This window comes from Diorhabda carinulata, chromosome 1, assembly GCF_026250575.1.
Source record: "Diorhabda carinulata isolate Delta chromosome 1, icDioCari1.1, whole genome shotgun sequence".
In the NCBI taxonomy this organism is placed as follows: Eukaryota; Metazoa; Arthropoda; class Insecta; order Coleoptera; family Chrysomelidae; genus Diorhabda; species Diorhabda carinulata.
The window spans coordinates 3,301,711-3,326,042 of record NC_079460.1 but is presented as its reverse complement, the minus strand read 5'-3'; the positions used below and the strand labels follow the sequence as shown (position 1 = coordinate 3,326,042).

The 24,332-nt window shown below is 33.5% G+C and overlaps 2 protein-coding genes across 2 annotated transcripts in view; both read left to right on the top strand.

Annotated features, from left to right (window-relative positions):
- LOC130896746 (uncharacterized) overlaps positions 1-24,332 on the top strand; it is a 469,987-nt gene that overhangs the window by 383,435 nt on the left and 62,220 nt on the right. The window contains exon 3 of the mRNA XM_057805043.1: positions 9,240-9,375. Within this exon, the coding sequence (XP_057661026.1) occupies positions 9,240-9,375 (136 nt within the window). The remainder of the gene's footprint in view (positions 1-9,239; positions 9,376-24,332) is intronic.
- LOC130896783 (uncharacterized protein C14orf119) overlaps positions 3,955-24,332 on the top strand; it is a 374,082-nt gene continuing 353,704 nt past the window's right edge. The window contains exon 1 of the mRNA XM_057805107.1: positions 3,955-3,965. The gene's annotated coding sequence lies outside the window, so the exon portion shown is untranslated. The remainder of the gene's footprint in view (positions 3,966-24,332) is intronic.

The following is a 24,332-nucleotide window of genomic DNA, read 5'->3' as shown; positions in this document are numbered from 1 at the left end:
GATTCTTTGTGTAGATGTGGAAGTTTCTTTTGCGAAATATTTTGCTCTACTTCATAATAGTTGAGCACACATAGAAACAAATGTTCAATTACAGTGAAAAATATGGTTTCAGCGAAAAGATCAGTACAAAGGCTGATTATGTGATAAATGTGATTGCATAAAATAAAAATGTTTTATTTTGTTAATTAATGATTGTAACAAAAAAATAATGAAATTGGTGTTCCAGGGTTACATTTTATGCAATCAAAATAACTTTTCTTAACATTAATTTCCAATAAAACTTAAATTCATAAACTAGTGTGGTCGGAAATGAATCCAATACAGCAACCTCGTCGTCATACATTCCACACAAGTATTATCACGCTCTAATTAATCTCATCTAAAGAGGAAGCTAACCAATGACCATTTCGACAATGATTAAATCAAACGAGCTTGTCGGATCAAATTGCAAATATGTTCTCGGTTAATTTATGTTTTAGTACACTATTGGTACATCACGGCATAATGAAATAACAGCAAATCAAATGAATTTCGTTCAAGTTAAAATGATGGAAGTTATTTGACAAAATGTTTTAGTTGCACGTAATAAGAAATGAAGAGTTCAAAACATGATGACAACACTATTTCTCAACGTATCTTCTGCTGTATTTAATTAAGCCAAAACGTTCAAATATGGCCGCGAAAGCATCGAGTCGCATGATCGTCGACCGCGATCCAGTATCACACCAAACAACATAAGCTGCGTAAAAACTCATTTTGGAAAACCGTACAGTTCATTATCCACGAACACCTTCAATATCGCGAAATAATAGCTCGAAGGGTTTCCAAACTGCAAAAATTCATAATTAAGTTTGTCGCCACTTGCTGGAGCAATACGGGGCGGAGAAGAGGTTGTTTTTTACCGCGAATCTTCACCCCAGACGATCATGGAAACAATATAACAATCCCGAAAGCAGGGTGGTGAATGGAGGAAGGGGCGGCAGTCAAAACAAAGATCAGATCCGCGGGTAAGATTGTGTGTACTGTATTCTAGGACTGACAGGAAGTGCTGTACGTGAAAGTTCTGCGCACACAACGTTTCATAGATGCTGCATACTACTCTAACCGTCTAAAATCGCACGTGAAATTAGCTTAACGCTCGAAACGGAGGTACAGTCCAGCGCGAAGTACGATTCTTCTCCAGAACATCCCTACTACAGTAAGATCTTATCATTCTCTGAATACCACATGCTTGGACTATTGAAAGAAGCATTCAGAATTGAAAAATTCACGTGTGCGCACATAGTTGTCCGAGTTATTCAAGGTATTCTTCGTTACCAGCATCAAAAAGCTTCCGGAAAGGTAACATTTGTTACTAATGAGGGAAATTACCTTGGAAAACTGTTAATTTTTGTAAATATTGTCGATAATAAATAAATGTGTCAACTGACTATTTTGATGCACTGAAGATTCAGCTAAGCGTTCCCATAGAGGAAAGTTCCAAGGGGTCAAGCTTGGTCCAGGCTTACTCATTAGATAACTTTTGCTTTATATTTATTTCATTACTTTATTTATTTTTTATTCAATATGATTACTGCTATTACTTTCTAAATTATTATTACTACTGCTGTCAAAATCGCTATCATTAGAATTTTTAGAATCATTATTATTATTATCATAATTATCCAAATTATGATTATTAAACGCTTGTAGATTGCCCAAGTCTGTACGACTATCGTTAACCTCACACACAAAGCTGATGTTCATACTTAAATTATTTAAGCTTTGGGCATTCACAATTGAATTAGTTTTTTTTATCTATTCAATGCCTTTTGACTCGAAGATATGCATCACATATGGTTACTGAATAATAAAAAATATGATAAGATACACACACACTTAATAAACTAGAGATCGGATTGATCAGACCCATAATAAAAAAAGTACGGCTGCCGAATGGGTGTTGGGCGAAAATACTCAAACCACGCCGTATGTGACCGAACAGCCGAAGCTTGGGTCCCCAACGAATGGCCAACCTTGGCCCGAGCCTGGGTTAACAATAAATGGCTAAGGCTGGGATACCCAGGCTTGGCCCAAGCTTGGGTAATCATTGGTATGGCCGAAGCTGAATTAAGTAGCCTGACCCACGCATGGGCCAATACAGGTACGCCGAAGCTAGGCTTCCTAGGACTGGCCCAGGCTTGGCCACTTTTTTAACTCTGGGGTCTCCTGTATGGGTTGTAGTGGACACAATATTAATTGTATAGCTGGATATTCTTCGAGATGACTTCGTGGTTTTCACCAAATAGTCGGTGTACCAAATTTCTTTCACCACTTTTCCATAATTTTAAATATTCCACACATATACTCCGCATATACAGTAAAAACACAGTAAAATATGGGTGTTATTAATTCTGAGGGTAGATTTGACAGAAACAAGTAATAAGTGAATATCTTCAACCAAAAAATTTGGAACAACAAGCGAAAATTTTGTTACATCACCAATTTATGTTATAGAATGTTTTATCATTCATAAAATAGTTGATACTGACTCCTATTCTAGGTTTTTTAGGCGGGAGGTTTCTCTCATCATAGACCAATAATAATTCTTTAAAATATTTATCCCGAAGTCACTGATCGTTCTTCAAAAATCTTCGTATCCTGAAACGAATGATTTATCACAGTAATAATCACTAATACTTTCAGGGAAAAAATTCAAACGTGAACATAGGAAATGCTTCTTTAATAACATTCTCACTAATTTCTGATGAAAATTTTTAAAAAATTCATAATTTTCACTTTTTTATACCTCAAAAACTCTTCGACAACCTTTTTAATGACTTCCAAGCAGGTTTTATAACTTTAGTGAGCTGTAAACAAAGATTTTTTTCCAGTTTTCCGCGTGCAATATTTTGATATATTGTTTACAAATACCTTCTCTTATTTTAGTGCCTTCAAAAAGTTTATCATATATCCCAGTTTAATAGGGAAGTAGGGTTTTTTTTTAACCATGCATTTGATGAATCCACCTTGTAAATCCAATAACAAACCGATGACTATGAGGTCGCTGAACACTTTCCATTGATGCTGTTCATGCGATATTAATTCCATCACCATAGACATTATTAATTCATAGTTCTCTTAACAATTTATCAATTATAGGTATAAATGAATTCTTATTCTCGTTACGCTATAAAATAGATTAAAAATCATTTTTCGAAGACTCAACACTCTTAAACTGAACACAGTGTTTCGCGCGTTTCGATAACCAAGTTATCGTCTTCAGAGACTGAAGGTAAATTGTTTACCAGTATGAATATCGCCAACGGTTCCAGAAATTCTAACTCAAAACACACTGAAGTTTAAACAGAGCTGGTTGACATATTTTTTCCGAGATATATAAAAAAATTTCTCTCTGGGTAAATATTTAACCTGGCAGCAATATTGCACTACAGAAAAAGGCGGAATCGAATAACTATTCATAATAAGGCTCAGAATAAGTTGATAAAACAAAAAACACGACGGTTGATACACTCACGACAGAGGTAGATTCGACAAAAAATTATAAGATAGGATACAAAATTTGATGTCTGTCGAATTAATTATACTTTCTTCTCCACTCGTTGGTTTTCTACTCCACTACTCTTTGTAATCCTTTGAGAACGGTTGATTATATAAATCTCCGGCACTGATTAATTAGACGATCGATATCTATATCTGTGAGTTTTAAAACAATCTAAGGAGAAGCAATTTTTCACAAGGGTTCAGCAAGTTCTTTGTGAGATTCTCTGAGGAAATTCTAGATATACACTGTCAGACATTATAAGAAAAATGACCAGCTCATCCACATTATTTTTTCAATAAATGAGTGAACGTTGTTCGCAAACAAAACATTACTTTATACTCCAACCTTTTAGTTGTCCTCTCGATTATAAAGCCTCTTTGAGTTTCTAATCAGTTTAGTTTTGTTTATCAAAACAAGCAAAGGACGATTTATTTTCTAACTTAAACACCATAAGCCCTAGCTAATGGACTGTGTGCTTCCGTGAATCCCATACCATTTCCTATTTATACTAGAAAATTCGTTTCTAAAGATTGATAATATGAATACTGCATGAAAAATATTTATATGGTAAACAATATTTTTTATATCGTTTTTTACGATTATATCGATAAAAAAAAAGCTATTTCTCATTCCACTAATATCAATCAATAATTCAATGCATATCTATCAGCATTTGTAATTTTGATTTTTCCAATACGAAGCAGCCTTCCAATTTAATTTTTTAATGGTTACTCAGGGCCGGTTTCTTCACGTTATACTTAAGTGTTAAATAATTATTAGGGACATAACTTTAGTAGGAACTTTTGTTTGTCGAATAAATAATTACCGTTTATTCACCCTAGTCGGTTTGAATCAGAACTTAACAAATAGTCTACTGTTGGTAACATCATGAAAGATGCTGTATAACAATCGTCCATGTATTCAATAAGGACAGAAATAATCGAAAAAACGTTGTTCTATTGAAGGTTTTTTGCTTAATTCTATTTGCACGTGTTTTTATAAAAAAAAAAATGAAGACGTGTTTTGGTAAGGTTAATGTTGAAGTAGTCGCTAGTTGAAGAGAGTTGTGTTGATCTAGAAATTATAGTTTATATTGAAGATCTAAGAATTTCTGAGATTAACATTCTCATAGAAATTGTGGTGGAGTTTATCAATATATTGGAAATAACACTACAAATTCTCACACTGGGGAGAAGAACTTGCTATTGCAATGAAGGAAATGTTTAATTTAGAAGAGAAGCAGAGGGCAGAAAACGAACATAAAAAGAAGATGCTTTCATATGAAATACAAATTGAACTTCGAAGTGAATTGAAGTTAGAATTAAAATAAAAAAAAAGCAATACAAAAGATTACACAAACAATATTTTTAGACGACGCCATCTGAAAGTTGTTCGTTCTGTATTCATTTACATACCGAAAGTTGCGTTTTGAGTGTTCCACGTAGTGAAAGTGACAGTTCCGTACTGCAAACTACTTTCGGGGCGCTCTGGAGTAGACAACTTTAACTTACTTAAATATGACTTTAGCCACTTCAATGTTGACAGTTGACAGTTGACAGTTTTACTTCGATGACACAAATGCATCTACAAATTTTATCGAAATCACAAACACATCTACAGAGATTCCACTAACATCTAGTAGAGATATACATATTCCATCTGCATACAATCCAATAAATATTAATAATTGTCCTGGAGATACAATCAACATTACTTCTTGCAAATAATTAATAAATTAATATTGACATTGCAAATATCAGTAAGTACATTATATTGTTCAATAAATAAAATGTTTATAATTCACTATTATTTATTTTCTTCCATCAGTATAATTGAAAAAGTTTTGGATCTTATGCGTCGTCTAAAAAATGTATACACCGCGGCTCAAATACGACTCGTATACAACAAAGTAGCACAGTCTTTGGCATACAAATAACTATTTATATGTTCACAACTTATTTATTGCAAATCTTTTCTAATATAATCTACGAATTGTTGTCGAATTTCATGATTTTCTTGGTTTATTTCATGATTTTCATCTTAAATATCTGGAATTTCAATTTCCTCATATATATCATTGAATATTTGGCATATATTGTGTAAAATATCAAAGTAATAATGTTCATTGCTAAATTAATGTTGTACCTCATCTTTGTATATAATACGGAAAATCGTCTTTTCCTCACTCCAAAGAGTCGCTCAATGCAGTTTCTTTTTCTTATTTGTCACTCATTATACCAATTTTCCCACTTCCCACCCAATCGACGACTTAAAACCTGATTTTTATTTGTAAGTTATCTAAAATGTGGCTGTCGTGTGTGGTTCCTGGCCATCTTGCACAATAATTAAAATTTTAAGCTTAGCTCACAGATAAGTTATGTGATGATTGAAAATAAAGATTTTTTGTTTATTAACAGCCCAGCATGTTATCCTCCTAAAAATTGGTATAAATTAACGGAAATAGTTTCTGTTTTTAAGTTTAAGGAAATTTCAAAAAATAGTTGATTTGTTAATACCACTAAGTCGCCAAGAACAATATAGAATCTACGAGAAATCTCAAAGTTATCATTCATTCATTTGCGAGACAGCTCTTTATAAATTTCTGAAAAGAATTTTATAAAAATACAAAAACACATACATAGAAAAATTTATTCAAATAGCACCTCACAGATTCATTTCGTTGTAAATTGTTTAGAAATTTCGTCATCGGACAAAAAATTGTCCACAATCAATTCCTCGTTAAACAAATCTTCTCAATCTTCGAAAGTATCTAAGTATATTAAATATTTAATTATTTGTATGACGAATATTTCGTAAAATGAACAAATCAAATAAAGTTATAATAAATGAACAAACCAGTTATGATGTTTGATATTTCAACTTAAGTTTCTACTAAACTCTTGACACTAGTGACTGCCTAATAACTTTTATAAGAAGTGGAGAAACCAGGCCTAAGAATAGAATATTTAATAAATTAAATTTGATGGATTCTTCAAGTCCTTTCACGTAAAATTTTACTGAAAAACATTATTTGGGTCGATTGAATGTAGTTCTACTGAAATTTTTCTATAGAAAATTCCTTCTGGTTAATTAGTCTTTATTTGGATTTCCTTTTTATTCCCTTGAATAGAACAAAGTGTCAGTTACAGCAAATAATAGTGTATAGCATTAATTCCATGTTTTACACACACGTTTCCGCACCTGCTATTAGAGCGTCTTATCGTAACAAAAGACATTTCCAAATTGAATTCCTGCTAGATGTCAATTAAAGATATTCCCTCTTGCTGCTTTCAACTGATGTTTCCGACTTGTTATCTAAGAGAAAATGCTGCAGAAGAAATAAATCGCTACGAGACTATTTTATGAAAAATATCACAATTATTTTTGAATATCAGTAAATGATTGTTAATATGTTATGAAGGATCTTGAATTGCTTGCTTCATATTTTGAGGTACTAAATATGAAGATTAAGTTTAAAAATTCTTCAAAATCTATCTAAGTTTTGAAATAATTTATTAAATTATTAAAAAATAGAAAATGTACACTTCTCTTCATTGAAAAAGCATTTTGCTTGCGTACATCAGAGTTTCTACCCAATGTCATTGACATTGTCAGTGACACATACTTCAATAATTAATTTGCGTGTACTCAATACCTTCTCAGCTAACTGAAATTCAGAAAGCTGCCATTATGGCAGATGACTTGTCTATCAGAAAACTGGTAATTCATCTAGCTCTTGATGCGAGTACCGTAGCCAGAGTGAAGAAGCGATGGGAACAAGACAGGACTTGCGTCGAAAGGTTGAGTCCAAAGACAATTTCGAATGACGCACAAGGTGTTGCTGTGATTAATTTTTAAAAGAACATCCTTTTAAATCTGTTGGATATGCAACAGGATCCCGTTCTATAGCATGAGGACGAATTTAAGTACTAGGAAAGCATTGCTTTCAAATGAATGCGAGTAACCCAGAGTTGTGTGTGTACTTCGTTATCTGTATCGTGATCTGGACCACCAAATCCAAGATTTGGAGAGCAATAGGTTCGACAAATTTTCAAACTGCTAAAGAGAGCTGTTAGATACTTACTTAGACTAAAAAGTAGAAATCTTTGCCGGGACTTCGTTAGAAGATACAAAATATTGATTCTTTGTTCCTTATTTATATTTGAATCCGTTTGCCTAATCCGTAAGCACGCCTCTCCTATTTTATATTTTATAATGGTCAAAGCTATCCACGCAGGAACGCGAAAATCGATCTTTATCTATTCACGGCATGTTCAGAGATAAAGAATCAATAGTTTACAATTAGAAAAAAATGCACAATCATTTGCTAGTCGAAACCAAATCTATTCTAATCTATCTAACATTTTTCTCTTGCATTCTGCAAGGTATTTACCGGAAAGTGTAAATTTGTATTCCAATGCTGAATATTTTTCACATTGGTTTAAGATTTATATTTTTAAATATTCTATTGTATTTTTCGTGCATATACTCTATATTTGGATTTTGATATTATTTGTGTATGTATTTATGTGTTTGTTTTGAAGTTATTTACAAGCTCTTCTCTACAAATTGTGAACAACTTTTTGACAATGAAGCATTCTCCTTCGAAAGAAAACCACAAATTTTCTATCAACTTTCGGGACATCCTATATATCTCTATCTTGTTATCTTCACATTATCATGGGAATTTTTGCTCTTTCGAATATTAAAGAGCCGGAAGCTATTATTTGCATTGATTATTTGGATAATTATAAATTGGTATTATGCTTGTGCAGCAAATTCTCGTTGAAATTCATTACGACAAACAAACACAGACTTTCGTAGCTCTATAGTATTTTCAGTGTCTAAGAGGAATTCTACAAATATTTGGTTATACAACTCAGATGTGATTCTAAGTGGTTAACGTTGTCAAAAGTTAATTTCACAATTGAGACAAGATTCGTATTGTTCAAAGGCAAACCTATCAGAGTTTTGCTAACGGAATTTTGTCAGTATTTGCTCTCCTTAATTATTTCAAAGAAATTATACAATAGTTTCGGCTCTCACGATAATTTATGTAATCACTATGAAGTTAACCCTTATTTACACGGGTGAGACCTCTCAGTCCATACCAAAATGAAACTACGATGTAGAATCCATTTTTTTGTCATTAACAAAGCTCGTATATTTCATACACATGGCAAAGTATTTTTTTGCAAAATTTGTCACATTAAAGACGCCCTCTATGTCGAACTGTCCTGTACTTTCCCCAAAGAGGTTATCCGATTGTGTTTTTTTTTCATTTATAACAAGTTGGTAATAAGACAGGGATGTTCAACATTTATATATTTTCAAATACCCCGTAGAGCACATCACAACCCTATATTATTGTAATGAGGAATTAAGCTGATTCCAAATATGCAATAAAATACAGGGTGTTCAATTTTAAACAATATTACTATATTATATTTATATTAATATATCTGGAAGAACAAGGGAAGCACTGAACATTATAACACTGATAAATCACCCTGTATATTAACTAAAGATATTATAATAAAAAATGTTTCAATAAAATTTGAATAAATTTGTTGGTGATCAATTATTCAGGGTAAGAAACATGTTAATTAAGACCTATAGCGCTACGACAAAAGACCTTTCCAATTAGCAAATACGTTGTCAACTTGGAGCCAATTAGGATATTTCATTGTTCCAGGTGAGTGTGTCTAACGCACATAACGTGACTCTGATGTCGGTAGGACGAAACATCTCGGGTCTATTTCAGTGCGAAGTGTCCGCTGACGCGCCGCTTTTCCACACCCAAATGATGTCCGCTATGATGACAGTCGCTGGTAAGTTTATAGCATCTTTTCAAATTATTCTTCATGAGCTTAAGTCAGGTTAAGTTAGGTTGATTTAGGTTAAGTTGGGTTAGATTAGGTTAGGTTAGGTTAGGTTAGGTTCGGTTAAGTCAATCGTTGAAAGCTTATCGTGAAGCATGTATGTATTTCTTTCATTTAATATTATAGGTATCATAATCATACTTTTGATTCCGATAAAATTGGATAATTATTGACATTCAATATGCATAAGATAATGAGTGTTATGATGGAAAATATGTGTCTCCCCCACCCTTAAAGTACTTTCGAAGCACTAAAAAATAACCCTATATGCGCGAAAAAATGTTTGCAGTATGTTTGGGGTGGAGACCCAATTCTAAATAATTACTAATTCTAAATTCTAAATTAATTTTTCGATTTTCTAGAGCCAAAAAACGAGGGTACAGCGAAATATAAAATTACCGTTGAAGCGAGTTGATCGGCATACTGCTATTGGTTTAATCCACGTCGAAAATCATAAAATGTTCGCGATTCAATTCCACTTTTTGACTAAAATGAACGTTTCCTGTAATTGTAAACAACTCAAATAGCATTCGTATGACAACGCGTTTTGAGTACGTTCACGATGACAATGTCAAATTTGACATAATCACATGAGGGTTGTCATATTCCAAAGCTTCCAAGCTACTTCCAAAGTAGCAACCCTCGTATGTGAAGTTAATCGTATGACTGTATTCACACACGGCTGTGAAGTTATTTCATCAGTGAGTTCGTACAAATTACCGTCATGATGAATGGTTTACTTTTGTGATGAATGCTTGAAGTGAAGTGCTCTTACTATATTATTCGCCACTCATACACACTCAAAAGTAGATATATCTCACTTCAAGTGATATGTATAATTACTTTTTCATAGTAGCCTGAAATTAATTGTATTTAAAGGGGCACAACGTAGATAGAAACTATGTAATGTTGACGAATTTATATCTACAATATGGACATAAGAATGAAATTCTTAAAACAAGAGATTTGAGAACAAATATAAAATGAAGCAAAATAATCTGAATATCTGAATAGGGATAATAAGAAGAAATGATCACATTTCACGTCAAAGTCACTGTCAATAATTTTTGTAGTTTGACACATGACTTGTGATGGCACTCGCTAGGTAATAAAAGAAATACGTGGTTGTAAAGTACGGGGTGGTGCAATATAACGTGCAAATCTTTTATGCAGGGTAGAAATTCTCCTCTAAATATGGACTATGTCGAATTAGTGAAGCTCTGAGTGTTAATTTAGTGATATATGAATGAAGCGTTTCGAAGAGACAATCAAAATCTTGTCCAAGAACATCTAGAACTAAAGACAATATTGGGAGTATTATGCAGTCTGTACATGATTGTCTACTTGTAAGAGATCGTCTGCTTTACAGTTATCGCTAAAGAATTTTTTTCTTTGAACTCTAACTGCATCCATACAAGCTTCAATTAACGCAAGATTGAAAAAATATGACTATAAAGCACCAGAAACCACTCTATAGGTTCGAAAATCATGGGCAGCAATCTTTGGAAGGGGAACAATTGATCCTTTTTACTTTGAGCGTGAGGTAGAATGTTACTGTTATATCGAACCTTTTGTAGCGAGGTTGGAAGGTTTTTTGGCTCCAGAACTTGAAGCATCTAGATTAGTGAATTCTAAGACTTAGTTTCAATAGTCAAATGTCAAATAACTTCATGTTGGCTAACAAACAGACTGATTTTGAAAAGAGGAGATATTCTATAGGCCCCGAGTAGTGCAGATTTAACGACTGTTGACTTTTTTTGTGATGATACCTCAAATACAAAGTCTACACTAATAACTGTCGCGGTTAGAAGAGTAACGTCGTAAAGACGATCATAATTTGGATGGTGTTATTTTCACGTCCGAAACGTCCAAAGGTACAACAGTCATTTGGGAAGGTTATGGCTTCAGTATTTTGAGATGCGCATCGAATATTGTTCATCGAATATCTCCAAATAATCGATAGAGTTGTGGGATGGTTTGGATGCGAAAATCAAGGAAAAACGGCCTCATATGTTGAGAAAAAGCCACTGTTTCATCAAGACAATGCACCGATTCACAAGTCGATGGCAACGATGGTTAAATTGAACGAATTACATTTCGAATTGATTCCTCGTCTACCATATAGTCAAGATCTGGCTCTCAGTGAGTACTGAAAAATGCTCGCCGGTAAGAAATTCAGCTCTAAATGAGAAGCAATTGTTGAACCTGAAACTTATTTTGAGGCAAAAGACAAATACTTCTACAAGCATATAGCATCGATAAGTTAGAGAAGAGTTGAAATGATTGTATTGCTCTGAACTGAACGACATTAAATTGATGAATAAAATCTCAAATACGTCAGGTGGTCATGGCAATATTTGATGATGGGAGTAGAATAATACTTTATGATATAATTTGAAAAATATTTTTGGAATGAATTGTTAGGTGGATACGAAGATATATTGAAAAATATAAATAGCCTACTATAGAACCAAACAAAATTTTAATGTCAAAATATTTTATCGCTCAACATATTCTCCTCTTAATTGGATATACAGCGAACCTGCAACGTCTCTAAACCTTTAAAAAAATGTTTCTTATTGCTCTGCAAACCAGACTTCCACAGCTTTTATTATCTCCTCGTTGGAAGACAATTTACGATCTTTTAAACTTTTTTTTCAATTGAGAAAAGAGATGATAGTCAGATGGAGCCAAATCTGGTGAATAAGGGGGGTGTTCTAGTAATTCAAACCCTAATCACGAATTTTTTGCATGTCAAAATGAGATTTGTGTGCAGGAGCATTGCATTTTGTAAAAACAAAACATCTTTCCCTGACATAGTTTCCCGCGTCTTTTCTTTTAAATTTTTTCCCGTAGAGTGGTCAGTAATCTCCAGTTATTGTTCTACCCTTATTTAAAAAATCAATCATGATTACTTCATGGCAATCAGAAAAAACTGAAGCAAGAACTTTTCCAGCAGATTTTTGGACACGAAATTTCTTAGGTCTTGTGAATCTTCGTGAATCTGCTTACCTCTTAACCCTTTCAAATACAGGTACTTGATGATGGCTCGATACTCCAATTTTTCGATTTTTACAATTTCGGTGGACATCTTTTTCTTTTAATTTATTGCGTAACTCTGGTTTACTTTTTTGACGTCAAACTTTACACTTACACTTCTAATAAGTTATTATTCGTTGTTATGGTAACGCAAAATTTTCTTTATGCATGAACTGGTCTAGACTAACTAGATATCAATACATCCTCGTAAGGCGTGGAAAAATCACTGAAGAATATCGTCGATGTTATTTAATTCGATATTAGTATATGGTACGTCTATTCAAATATATATTCTTCCGACCAATGACTACCATATTAATTGTCTGAAATAGCAAGTGCAGGACTTAGTAATAGCATCATCTATTAACCGCATCCTATACTCTTTTATACTTGGCATTTCTAAACGACTCACGTCCTTTGAATTATGTGTGTCGCCTTTTGTTATACCTTTTGTACCCGACCGGAAGAACAATAGGAAACGAGACCACCTAATTATAGTATGCTGCTTGCAGTTTATTTAATTCTCACTTTTAATTCAATTTTTTCCAATTCGAAAAGGATTTTTATTTTTCCCACTAAACCAATATGATCGGCGAGATTTTACACGTCTTTTGTGTTTTGGATTTATGTTTTCGATGGAACTGGCGTTCAAGGGTTCTAGTATATCACTAACAACAAAAAAAATAATTCTTATAGGACACTATTCGTCAACATTTTCAAAGGAACTGTTAAGTGTAATAGTAGAAAATTGAATTAGGAAAAATCGCAACTAAAACTTATTAAAATAACTGAGTAAATTTGCATCGCATATTATTTCAGTTTGGGTCGCCGTTCTAAATCAAAAATAGATGACAATTGCTGTGATGGTAGGAATTGATAAAAAACACGGATGAAGAATTTAAACTCGCATAAATTGTGTTCACTTCATATTGTCTATCAAGAAGTTTCTATTCAATTTTACTATGCAGTGTTAGTTCATCCGCCACATTCACCAGAACTTGCAACGTGCATCTTAACGTGAAATATACATCAGAAAAAAAAATTGATTCTCTTAAAGCGGCACTCTTATCAGCTTGAAGAAGCTGATAAAATAATACTTCTAGTACTACTTCCATAATGAAAGTTTCGCGTTAAGCTTTTAAAGACTAGAGGAGAGGTTTTTACTACAATGTCCTTTGAATTTTTTACTTTGAAAAGGTTTCCTGCGGAATCTTTGTAACAATTTCAATTTCTTCAATTCTCTTCATTACTACTAATTTTGTTATTTAAGTTCTATACGTGAATAATAAGGTTTTTGATACTTCTCTCTGCTTCTTCAAATTTTATCCATGTGTCTTTTCGCTTTCTACTGCCATTACTATCGTGATTCCATCAGACATAAGCTGAATATCTATTAATGGAAAAATAAAATACTTTTTATTTATTTTATAAAAAAAATGTAAGAAATAATTCACTATCCTCATTAATGACAGACGTTTCATTGTGCGTAGCTTATTTTTTTGTATTTCAAGATGGTATGAGGTCTGGCTATTAAATAACGAGACTGCACGCCTAGAGGACGCCCTAGACGCGTTTCCGTCACTATTATACTATTTGTGCAGTAGCGGTTTGAAACGAACGGATGTTTTTCTCACCATGTGTGACGAAAAACAGGAGCAACGTATCAATCTCAAATTTCTCGTTAAATTGAAAAAAACTTCGACTGAATGCTATAAATTGTTGCAAGAAGCCAATGGGGACAATTCCCTATCACGCGCGCGTGTTTTTGAGTTGTGGGAGCTTTGGTGAAGGCCGAGAGAGCACTGAAGATGATCAGCGTCCAGGTCGCCCGGAAACAGTGACCAAAATCAACCAAATTGTGAGTGCAGATCGTCGAATGAGTATCCGGATGATTGCCGAGGCTGCAAAAGCCGATAAAGAAACGGTTAGAAAAATTTGGTAATTATTTAGTATAGGTTGCATACGCTCGATTTCTTTGAAATTTTAGTATGTTGAGGAGAAAATTATGCTAATTAATTTAATGTATATATAGGGCGCGGAAATCACTCCTACACCTACTTTTTCGAGGTTGAAAATTTAAATAGGTCAGCTTAGGTTAGGTTAGGTTATGTTTAGGTTAATTTATGTTAGGTCAGGTTAGGTTAGGTTAGGTAAAAACGTATGGAAAGTTGTGTGGCGAGGGGAGGGGGAGTATATTGAAGGGGAGCATTCGAATGTAGAATAATTTTTATAATAAAACCCTTTCTCGTAACCAGTCTCGTTATTTAATAGCCAAACCTCGTATATTATTGAAATTCGAAAATGTACATTAATTTTAAAATGCTACCGACGATACGGTTGCCTAATTTGATTTCCAGCCTGAAGATAAATATGTTCCAGAATATCATTTACTTTGCAAACTGTTTATCCTGTACTTACAATTCAAATATCACAACGCTCCTTAGCATTTAGGACTATTTATTTCTCGTCGAAACGCCTTTGAAAAAATTTTACACAACAAAAATTTGTTTGTGAATAGACGATCATGGTTAATATGTACACTCGTAAGCAGATAAATCGACACCCCTGCAATTGCATGTCACTGGCAAAAAAACTGAACACGAAATTGTATTTCTCTTAAGAAAAGTCTTAAAGCTAATGGCTTTAGCTTCAAAAAAGTTCAACCTGACCCACCCATCAGCGCCAACCAATATACATCTACATATAAATTATCTATCTGAAAATGGACACAATGAATGATAAAGCTACTCAAGCGGTCACCTTATTACCACAATCCCAGAGTGAACTAGAAGTTTCCAGAGTTTACCGTTCTTACCAAGAGACTGGTAACTTTCATCAAAGACGTAGTTCTGGTAAAAAAGTTCCACATCCGAAATATATGACCTATTCATTACCAGCACATCGCTGAGAAATCGCGCATTAGTGGTGTTTAAGTCCAACAAGAGCTCAGAAAAACGCGAGGAGTGTTTGCGAGTGGCTAGACAATCGGAAGAAGGCTTAAGGTAGCTAAGTTTGAGCCCAAAAAGCAAGCTACTAGCCCGAAATAAACCCGGTCATCCGACCCGTCTACAATTTTCCAGATAATTCATTAACAGGTCTGACAATGGGGCTCCGTTCTCTTCTCAAATGAAAGCAGAGTGTGCCTATATGGTAGCGATAGAGGACAAGTCTATGGAAGACCTGGTTCAAGACTCGCATCAAAGAAAAGATGGCGTTAGAAGGAGGTTCCTGGATGGTTTGGGTGCAAAATTCAATGAAAGTAAAAATCGGGTTAGTTTTAGATGAAACTGGCAGTGGAGCGAGGGGATTAACGGCGAATCCATACACACAAAAAAATTAGGGTGATCACATCGAACCCTTTCCCAGTTTTATCGGCGAAAATCGTAATGCAGGACAATGCCCGTCCACATACTGCAGTTTCCGCACGGTAGCATTAACAGTATGTCGAAACTGCCACTATAGATTAGCCAGCACGTAGTACGGACTCAAATCCTATCGATCATTCGTAGAATGAACTTAAGAATGAAGGTTGGGCTAGAAATCCAGCACCAGCCACGAAATCGGACCTCAAAACGGCGCTCACGAAGAATGGAATAGCGTCGAACAAGATCGAGTAAAGAAACATTCGATCAATGAAAAAGGTCTTCTTCAGGCTGACAGTCAAATTATAGGTGACAAGGAAGCCTCTTTTCACATCTAAACAGAATTTTTACAGGTTTTTTCCTGATGGACTCATTTATAGCAGATCGATAAGCCATTATTAATTAGGATAGATATTGATCTCAATCTCTCTGATGGCTGGAAACTATTTTGTACAGATATCTGCCATTAGCCCTGTTTAATCTCGCGACCATTCAATCTGATTGTGGATGTAATGTGATTATCCTGGCCTTCTTCATTCCTAGCTTGTCATAAATTTCCTGGAATACATGACTTTTGAAAGTTCTTTCTTGATCACTATGAATTTACAAGGAAACACCATATCGTCTGATATTCTTTTGCCAATACTTGTGTAGTGGTTGCCTCGTGATGCGGCATAACGTGAATTTTCATCTAATTTATAAAATAATCCATCACTACTTTCTGTAGTTGGAAATGGTCCAGCAATATGTATAGACCTTTAGAAAGGTCTTCCAACATTATGTATTTTTAAATCTGGATGCACATGGCGTGGTCACCACAAAACGACAGTTAGAAGTTTTTGGCTCCGAGGAGAGAGATATTCATGTCAGCGGCATTCAAATTATCGATAGTGGAGCAAAGTTTATTGAATTTCTGGATAAACTACCTCTAAATGAAAATGGTACCAACAGAAATGAGCACCATGCCAGGAGTGTCCTCTTCGCGTTTTTAACAGTGGAATGATCAGAAAACTTCCTTAGTCATATTTAGAAGATGATATACATCTTGAATAAATAATTAGAAAATTTTGTTTTCATACAATGTCAATGAAGAACAATGTCCTGTTAGCAGATAAATATCTCAACTTTTGTTTTATTTTTCATATAAAATTGATTAGATGCATGTTGTTATTATTCTTCATGGAATAATCTGCATCAGGATCTAACAAAATCTATAAAAAATTCAAAAATTGAATGACTAAAATATTTATCAAATGATGGGAAATGTGATTCAGCAATATTTTATAAAAATCCAGCAAATCACTGCTCTTATTCTAGATGGAATTTCATTCAATTTGACTTTTTATCTACAATCTTTATTGTCCGGCTTTTCTGATCGGACAAAGCCAGCCTGGCTGTTATTAGGTCGTAATAGACTCCATGTCTGGCCTTTTGTGATGTAAAATTTGCGTTTTAGATCTGGAACAGCTAAAGTCGATGTGTCTTTTGAAAAAAATTACGATTAATAATGTGGGAAAAAGAATTAAGTCATAATTTATTATAGAAAAAGAGATCTTTTGAATGTAGCTGTATCTCTTACTCTAGATATTCAAAATTCTGTTGCTGTCTTATACACTGCCGAGCAAAAAATAGGGTCACTCCGTAATTTTAAGTTAATGAAAAATTTTAATTTTTTACTGTTACTGCGACACAACCTGCGGTAGCTTTAGAAGTTGGCCGCGGTCAGCAACGGCAAGTAACGTTGGTTTAAGTTTGTTAAACGGTCACGGCAGTTTCCCTTCAAAATCATCTGCAAGAAGTGAGAAATGTAAACATAAGTTAGTAGACAGATTGGAAGCGACAGCTAGATTAGCTTCTCGAAATAGAACTATTGTACTGCTGATTTCCGGAAACTCATAGCTTGGACAATAACGGATTGGAATAGCGTATTGCTTTCCGATGAATGGCGCCTCTGTCTTAAGGACTCAGATAGACGTGTGATCGACAACGCGAGGGATATGCTCAAGTGTGTATTACCGAGGGATTGTCATTTAGTGGAGAATCAGTTATGATATGGGAAAGCACATCTTTTGGGCTAGCACGAACGAGAACGGTACGTTGATTGCGCACAAGTACCGTGAAATGGTTTGGCCTTCTCTTAGTCCAGACTTAAATCCCATTGAACACATTTGAGATGAGATGGGGAGACGTTTTACAGAGACATGCGTCGGTCGTCAGAAATTTTAGAGAACTTAGCGATATACTGGTGCAGGAATGGGACAGTCTTCCGCAAAATATGATCCGAAATCTGATCCAAAGCATGCCTCGTGTACTTAAGGCATTAAAATTTCTTTTGTTTCAACGAAAATCATAGCTTAGTAAAATTTTTCATTTTTATTACTTTCAATGAACTTTCAAACACAGAAACTTTTTTTTTTGATTCAAACAAACAGTCAGCAAATTATGTTACAATCGAAAAAAATCGGAGAAACTTAAAAATTTCTTAAATAACTACAAATTACTCTAATAATATGCTCGGAATGTATAATGATATTATTGAAATATAATCAAACAAAAAGGAACTACAAACATATATGGTATAAACAAACATAACTATTTTATGAAAAATCATATACGCTAACGAATAATTTCACCAAAAAATAATCTCCAAAACGTCGTCTGCTACAATATGATATACAACAATTTCTCCAAGTCATCCATAAATGGCTTCAAGTAGTTATCAATGATTTACCCCCTGACACGGATTTTGCATTAAAGTTCAACACTTTTAAGCTATTTTTATGCTGACAAGTATGAAAACCGCAAATTTCAGAAACCTATCAATTACTCTGCTCATGTGAATTGATCGTAGACAGGCATTAAGGGGAATGAATATGAAAAAACCCGTTAGCTGATCGCATTCATCCCACTGCTCCATCAAAATAAAAACACCTCTATCTTATGACTACGATCCGATTAATTCGATCAGTTTCCGAACAACGAACGTGATCCAGGTTAATTTCCTCACAGTCATATCTTGATTGGGTTAACCCGATCATAGTTTTCGAAAAGTCACCCATTTTTGAGAATGTTGATCTAGACCAAATTCGATAATTTCTGAAGACAAAAAAAATAGTAGGATGACACCCATTGGAAAAGGAGGAGAATAAATGAAAGAAAAAATAATTTAAGGTCGATTTGAGGTCGTAAAGGGTAAGGGGGTGAGTTTTTGAAGGTTTATCTCGATTTCCGGCAGAACTACAAATCCCATGAAAAAAATTAGAAAGTTAAATAGCAAAATTGTAGGTAATTTTTGCGTAACTCAAAATTTTTGTGAAAAATTGAACCAAGTTTCTACGTTTTTTTTTCTCATTTTCCACAAAAAAACATTTTTTATCACGAAATTTGATGAAAAACTTACCTTTTTATGTCCCAAATACACTGTGATCAATGTGATTTGGAATATTTATTTTTAACCTTATTTTGACTTAGTATCGAAGAAGCACCATCATTTTCAATCAAAAATTCTCCTGACAAAATATCAATTTTTTTTAAAAATCTGTGAGATTTTTGTTGTTTTGAAATCTCTACATTCTGATGAAGTTAAAAAATATTATCATCACCATGGTAAATTTTCTCACCAAAGCAAAAGAAAACGAAAGTCGTATCCGAATTTTTTTTAATCATTTGTACAATTTTCATGTTACATTAATAAACATAAGTAATTAGGATCTAAAATTTCGATAAATATCTAAAAATTGTACATAACAATTGAAATGATTTTCGGATGCGAGTTTTTTCTAATTTTTTGCAGTTTCTGAGAAAAATCGCCATTGTGAAAGCAATATTTTTCACACCATCAGAAAATAAAGATTTCAACGAACAAAAACCTCGCAGACTTTTAAAAAAACCCTGATATTTTAACGGAGACTTTTTTATAAAAAATTGGGATGATCTTTTTATGCTAGTCAAAATGAAGTCAAAAATAAATATTTCAAATCAAATAAATTACAGTGTATTTGGGATATAAAAAAGTAAGTTTTCACTAAAGAAGATAAAAATAAAAAGCTAAAAATTTGGTAATTCGAATTTTTCACATAAACTTTGAGGTTACGTGGTAAAATTAATATAAAACTTATAGATATTTGTATCACCTACAACTTTTATATTTATCTTGTTAATTTTTTTCCATAGGGCTACTAGTTTTGCTGGAAATCGAGATAACCCTTCCACTCAACTCACTTCCATTCCCTTCTCAACCTCAAATCCCCCTTAAATTATTTTCAGTTTCATTTCCATTATATTTTCCTTCTTTTCCAATAGGTTTTATCCTTTTTTTATTTTTTTTTTCACTTTATATCATTTTTTAAGACTTCAACTCTGGTCTACTCCATTTGCACTGCAAAATACTCTATTAGAAACATGAACTTGAGATAAGCTTGAGACCGTGTGAATACTAGCGCCCTCTATGAGAGTCAGACATAAAAACAAATTCATTAGTTGTATCAGCTTCCAAAACATATTCGTATAAAATTTTAATACAACGTTGCCAGTAGCTGCGGCATATCGTAAATATTTTTCAGTTTTCTATCTACCCTAGAGACGGGATCATCTTTCTTTGAAACACTCTGTGTAGCTATGTCAACACAACGAATTTTCTTTAAACATTTTTAATAAGTAACCACCGATCTTATTTCTCATTAGCTGCAATAATAATAAGAAACGATCAAACACCCTCGACAAGGTGTTATTTACTACATAGCAGAGCCAGTGACCGGTTAGCGGTTATTAAGATGGACATCACAGCAGATGGAAGAGACAAACAGAATAAAATTTATCACTTTGCTTGGATGTCACGATCTGTCGAGTATTATAGGGAGATAACGAACATATACTTCTGCAAAGAAACCAATTTTTTCCTAGTAGGCAGACCGCAGACCCTCGTCTCATAAATTTTGACGATGAAGAAAGATGACAGAAAAAGGAGTTTGCTATTATTTATTCATAGATTTATGTTCGGATTCTAAGGCGTGTGTATCATCACTAATGTTACTGTTGTGAATGAATTCAATCATATATCAGCTGAATTTAAAAAATCACTTAATTATTCATGTTAACACATTTGTTAACTTTACAAATACAAAGAAATCTAGTTGTTTGATTTATGGAGGGTGGAGAGAAAAAGATTTCAATTTGCAAATATGAAAAATGTCCATCGAAATGCGTTAAATAAGAGTAGCGTTTCTTTAAGGTTTTATCAACTCAAATCGTTGAAATTTTCATTAAAAAACTGTTTGAGTAATAAAGTTTTAACTTATACTGATGTAGAATATCTACTAAAATTCTAATAACAATTTTGTAACTTTTGGATAGAAATGACGTTGTCTTACCAATAAAACAATTTGATGCCTGTCTATCACCAAGAACCATGGACTACACATATAATTTGGAAATCATATACAGCAATATCACAAAAAGTACTAACTATAAGGTCGAAAAATATCAATAGCTTGTACGCTATTTTAACTGTTTACTATCACACAACACCAACATAGTCAAGCTCACGTCTTCAGAGACAATTTACCTTTGGTTGATCTTCTTCTTTTTTCAATAGGGCCAGGTCCTGTTCAATCCTGTACGTTTCGCCCTCTTCCTGGATCTTCCTGAGAAGTTGAACTCCAGCTCTCGTTTTTGATGTTTTTACGCTCCTCACTGTTCAACTATTGAACTGAGTTTTAACTATCATTTTTCAGACGAGGTCAAAAGACTTGGTGCGTTTAAGCCAGCGTTCTGTGCTTTGATTGATTGTTTATGTGGTTATGGAGTCGTTTTTCCTGATCTTCAGCGATACTTTTTATCTCTTTATTGATTGTTTTTATGTAGATCTTCATCGCGAACCTACCTCAGGGCGTTAACTTGGATCCTGCATATTCGGTTCTGAACTCTTTGCTGGCAAGTATAATTACTTTCACTGGTACAGTTTCAGTATTTGTTATACTAGCACCTTATTTTTAATACTAGGTTTTGAGCTTCTCCTTAATAACCAATACAGTTTTTTCTGTCTTAGTTTTGGTTTCTCCGTTCCCTTTTTGATATGTTCCTTTCCTTTTAGTTTGCTATACGTATTTATTCCTAGATATTCGACCGTTATCTTATATAGGATAATCTTGTAACTTGGAGATTGCTTATCCTTTTATAAATTAATTTGGGGCAGATTTCGCTTCATTGATTTCAATACACTATTTGTTAGTCCGTACATTTATTACATTACAATTGATTCTACAATAGCTAGAATTTTAGTGTCATTTTTAAATGTTGCCAATTTAACATTTTCCGTTACAGGCATGATACAAATATATAATGGTTTCAAAGTCTCAAAAGACTGCCTTCAGGGACCCCTGATTTAATCAGTCGAAACTCTGAATATTCTACTTGCTCAATTCTGAATGTACGATATTTCACGTAAGAGTCTACTTGCTGAACATTATGAGCAGCGGAAAAATCAACTAAAACTGTTTCCTGCTACAAGATAAAGGTTAATAGACATTGATATCATGAGATTGCCACTAATACTTTGTAAATTCATCCATTTGTTGTATTTTATTCACAAAGGAAAGAAGGAAAATGCTTTTTCATAACCACAACGCACCTTTTCACACTTTGGTGATTTCTATGGCTAGAATTCACGAATTACACTTCGAGGTGACTGACCACCCACCATATTCATTAAACCAGTCCCTTGGCGACTATTTTCTTTTCTCTAATATTTTTATTCGACGAGGACGTTATCACAACAATTTTTAAAAAACTATTATTAGAATATGTTAGGTAAATAATTGATTTCGGTAACTTTTCAGACAACCCTGGTGTATAAAATCTTATTTTATTATACAGGGTGCTTCAAAAAATAGATGATACTGTCTCTAGGATAGATGGAAAACTGAAAAATATTTGGGTTTGCTCAGTAAAAATTTTTCGTAACGCCATCCGTTTTCGAGATAAAGGGCGTTGAAGAAAAAAAATTACACATTTTTTACGATTTTGCCGCAACTCTCATAGAGGGCGCTAGTTATACGGTTCGTACCAAGTAATATTGAACATAACTTTTTTAATATTAGATTTATTAAATAAAATTTCAAGTGTATTTAAACATCATTTAATTTTATATTAAAAAGGTTTTCTTGATAAATCTTGGGACTGAGGGCTTTTGTTTCTTGTCATGTTTCACAAAAATTCAGTCTAATCAGTACAGGATCTTGTATTTTGAAGTTAAATAACTATGGGTACATTGGAGGCTTTAATATGAAGCAAACGACAATTCTATGATCATGTATTGCGGTTCTGGGACTAAAACTGTTTCTGAGGCCCCTAATAGCTGAGTACCCATAATTATTTAATTTACACGGCAATAACATTTTCTTTGATTTTGTTATCGAAAAATGTCATTCATTGATAGTTATGATGTTGAATCAATAATAATTACATTTATGAAACCTTGTTATTTGTTCAATTAGATATTGTGAATCAAATTATACTCAAATTTTGAATACCATGGCATGTTATTAACCTAAGACGAGTGTTTAGGAAACTCTTGTGCAGCTGTTACGCATTATGCAGAAAAGTTTCCTTGAATAAACTTACCAAGTAAAAATACATTTAGAGAAACTGGAAATTTGAGACATAAAAAAATAAATTCTGGTAGCCCATCAACATTAATGAAGAAAATATGATTTTAAATTTAGTTGATCCAACAGTTAGCGTAAGAAATTTGGCAAGACAAACAAATACGTCTTCTTCAAGTATTTGGAGGATACTTAAAGAGCAACAGCTACATACTTATCATTACAGACAAGTCCAAGAACTCTTGCCAGACGATCTACCGGCTAGAGCTAATTTTTGTCAAACATTACAAGACAAGGACAGCCTTTAATCCAAATTTTTAAAAATATACTCCCATAATGCGACTACTGGTGTGATGGGAATCCTGAGGTCAACCAACACTCAGTTAATATTTGGACAGCAACAAATTAACAAATTAACATTCTACCTGAAAATTTAAATGGTGATATTTACCTGTATGTATGTATGTACTCCTAGAGTCTGGATCACTTTGTATATATGTTCCTTCTAAACTAAAATTGATAGGGAATTACCAACTATTTCAGGAAATTTGTATTATCACAGGACCTTGTATACAAAAGTTCATTATTCTTGAGACACAAAACTTTGCAGTTTATTCAGGATAACCGCTCTTTATTAAGTGTATGTATACGTGAAACACAGTTCAGTGTTATACGATATATAGAATGCAGGGGCACAATCCAGGTTATGATATATCGTTTATCACAGCGGAAGCTGGATAATAATGTAAGGAACGCTGCAACAGTCTTCGCTAATGGTCTATTTTGGAGTTAAGAACGTACCCCAGTTATTTGATTTATTTATGACTGTTGAATATTTTCTCTTGTTAGCACAGAGTGGTCCTAATTAGTTAGCGATTTTTTTGATATAAAATACAGGATGTTT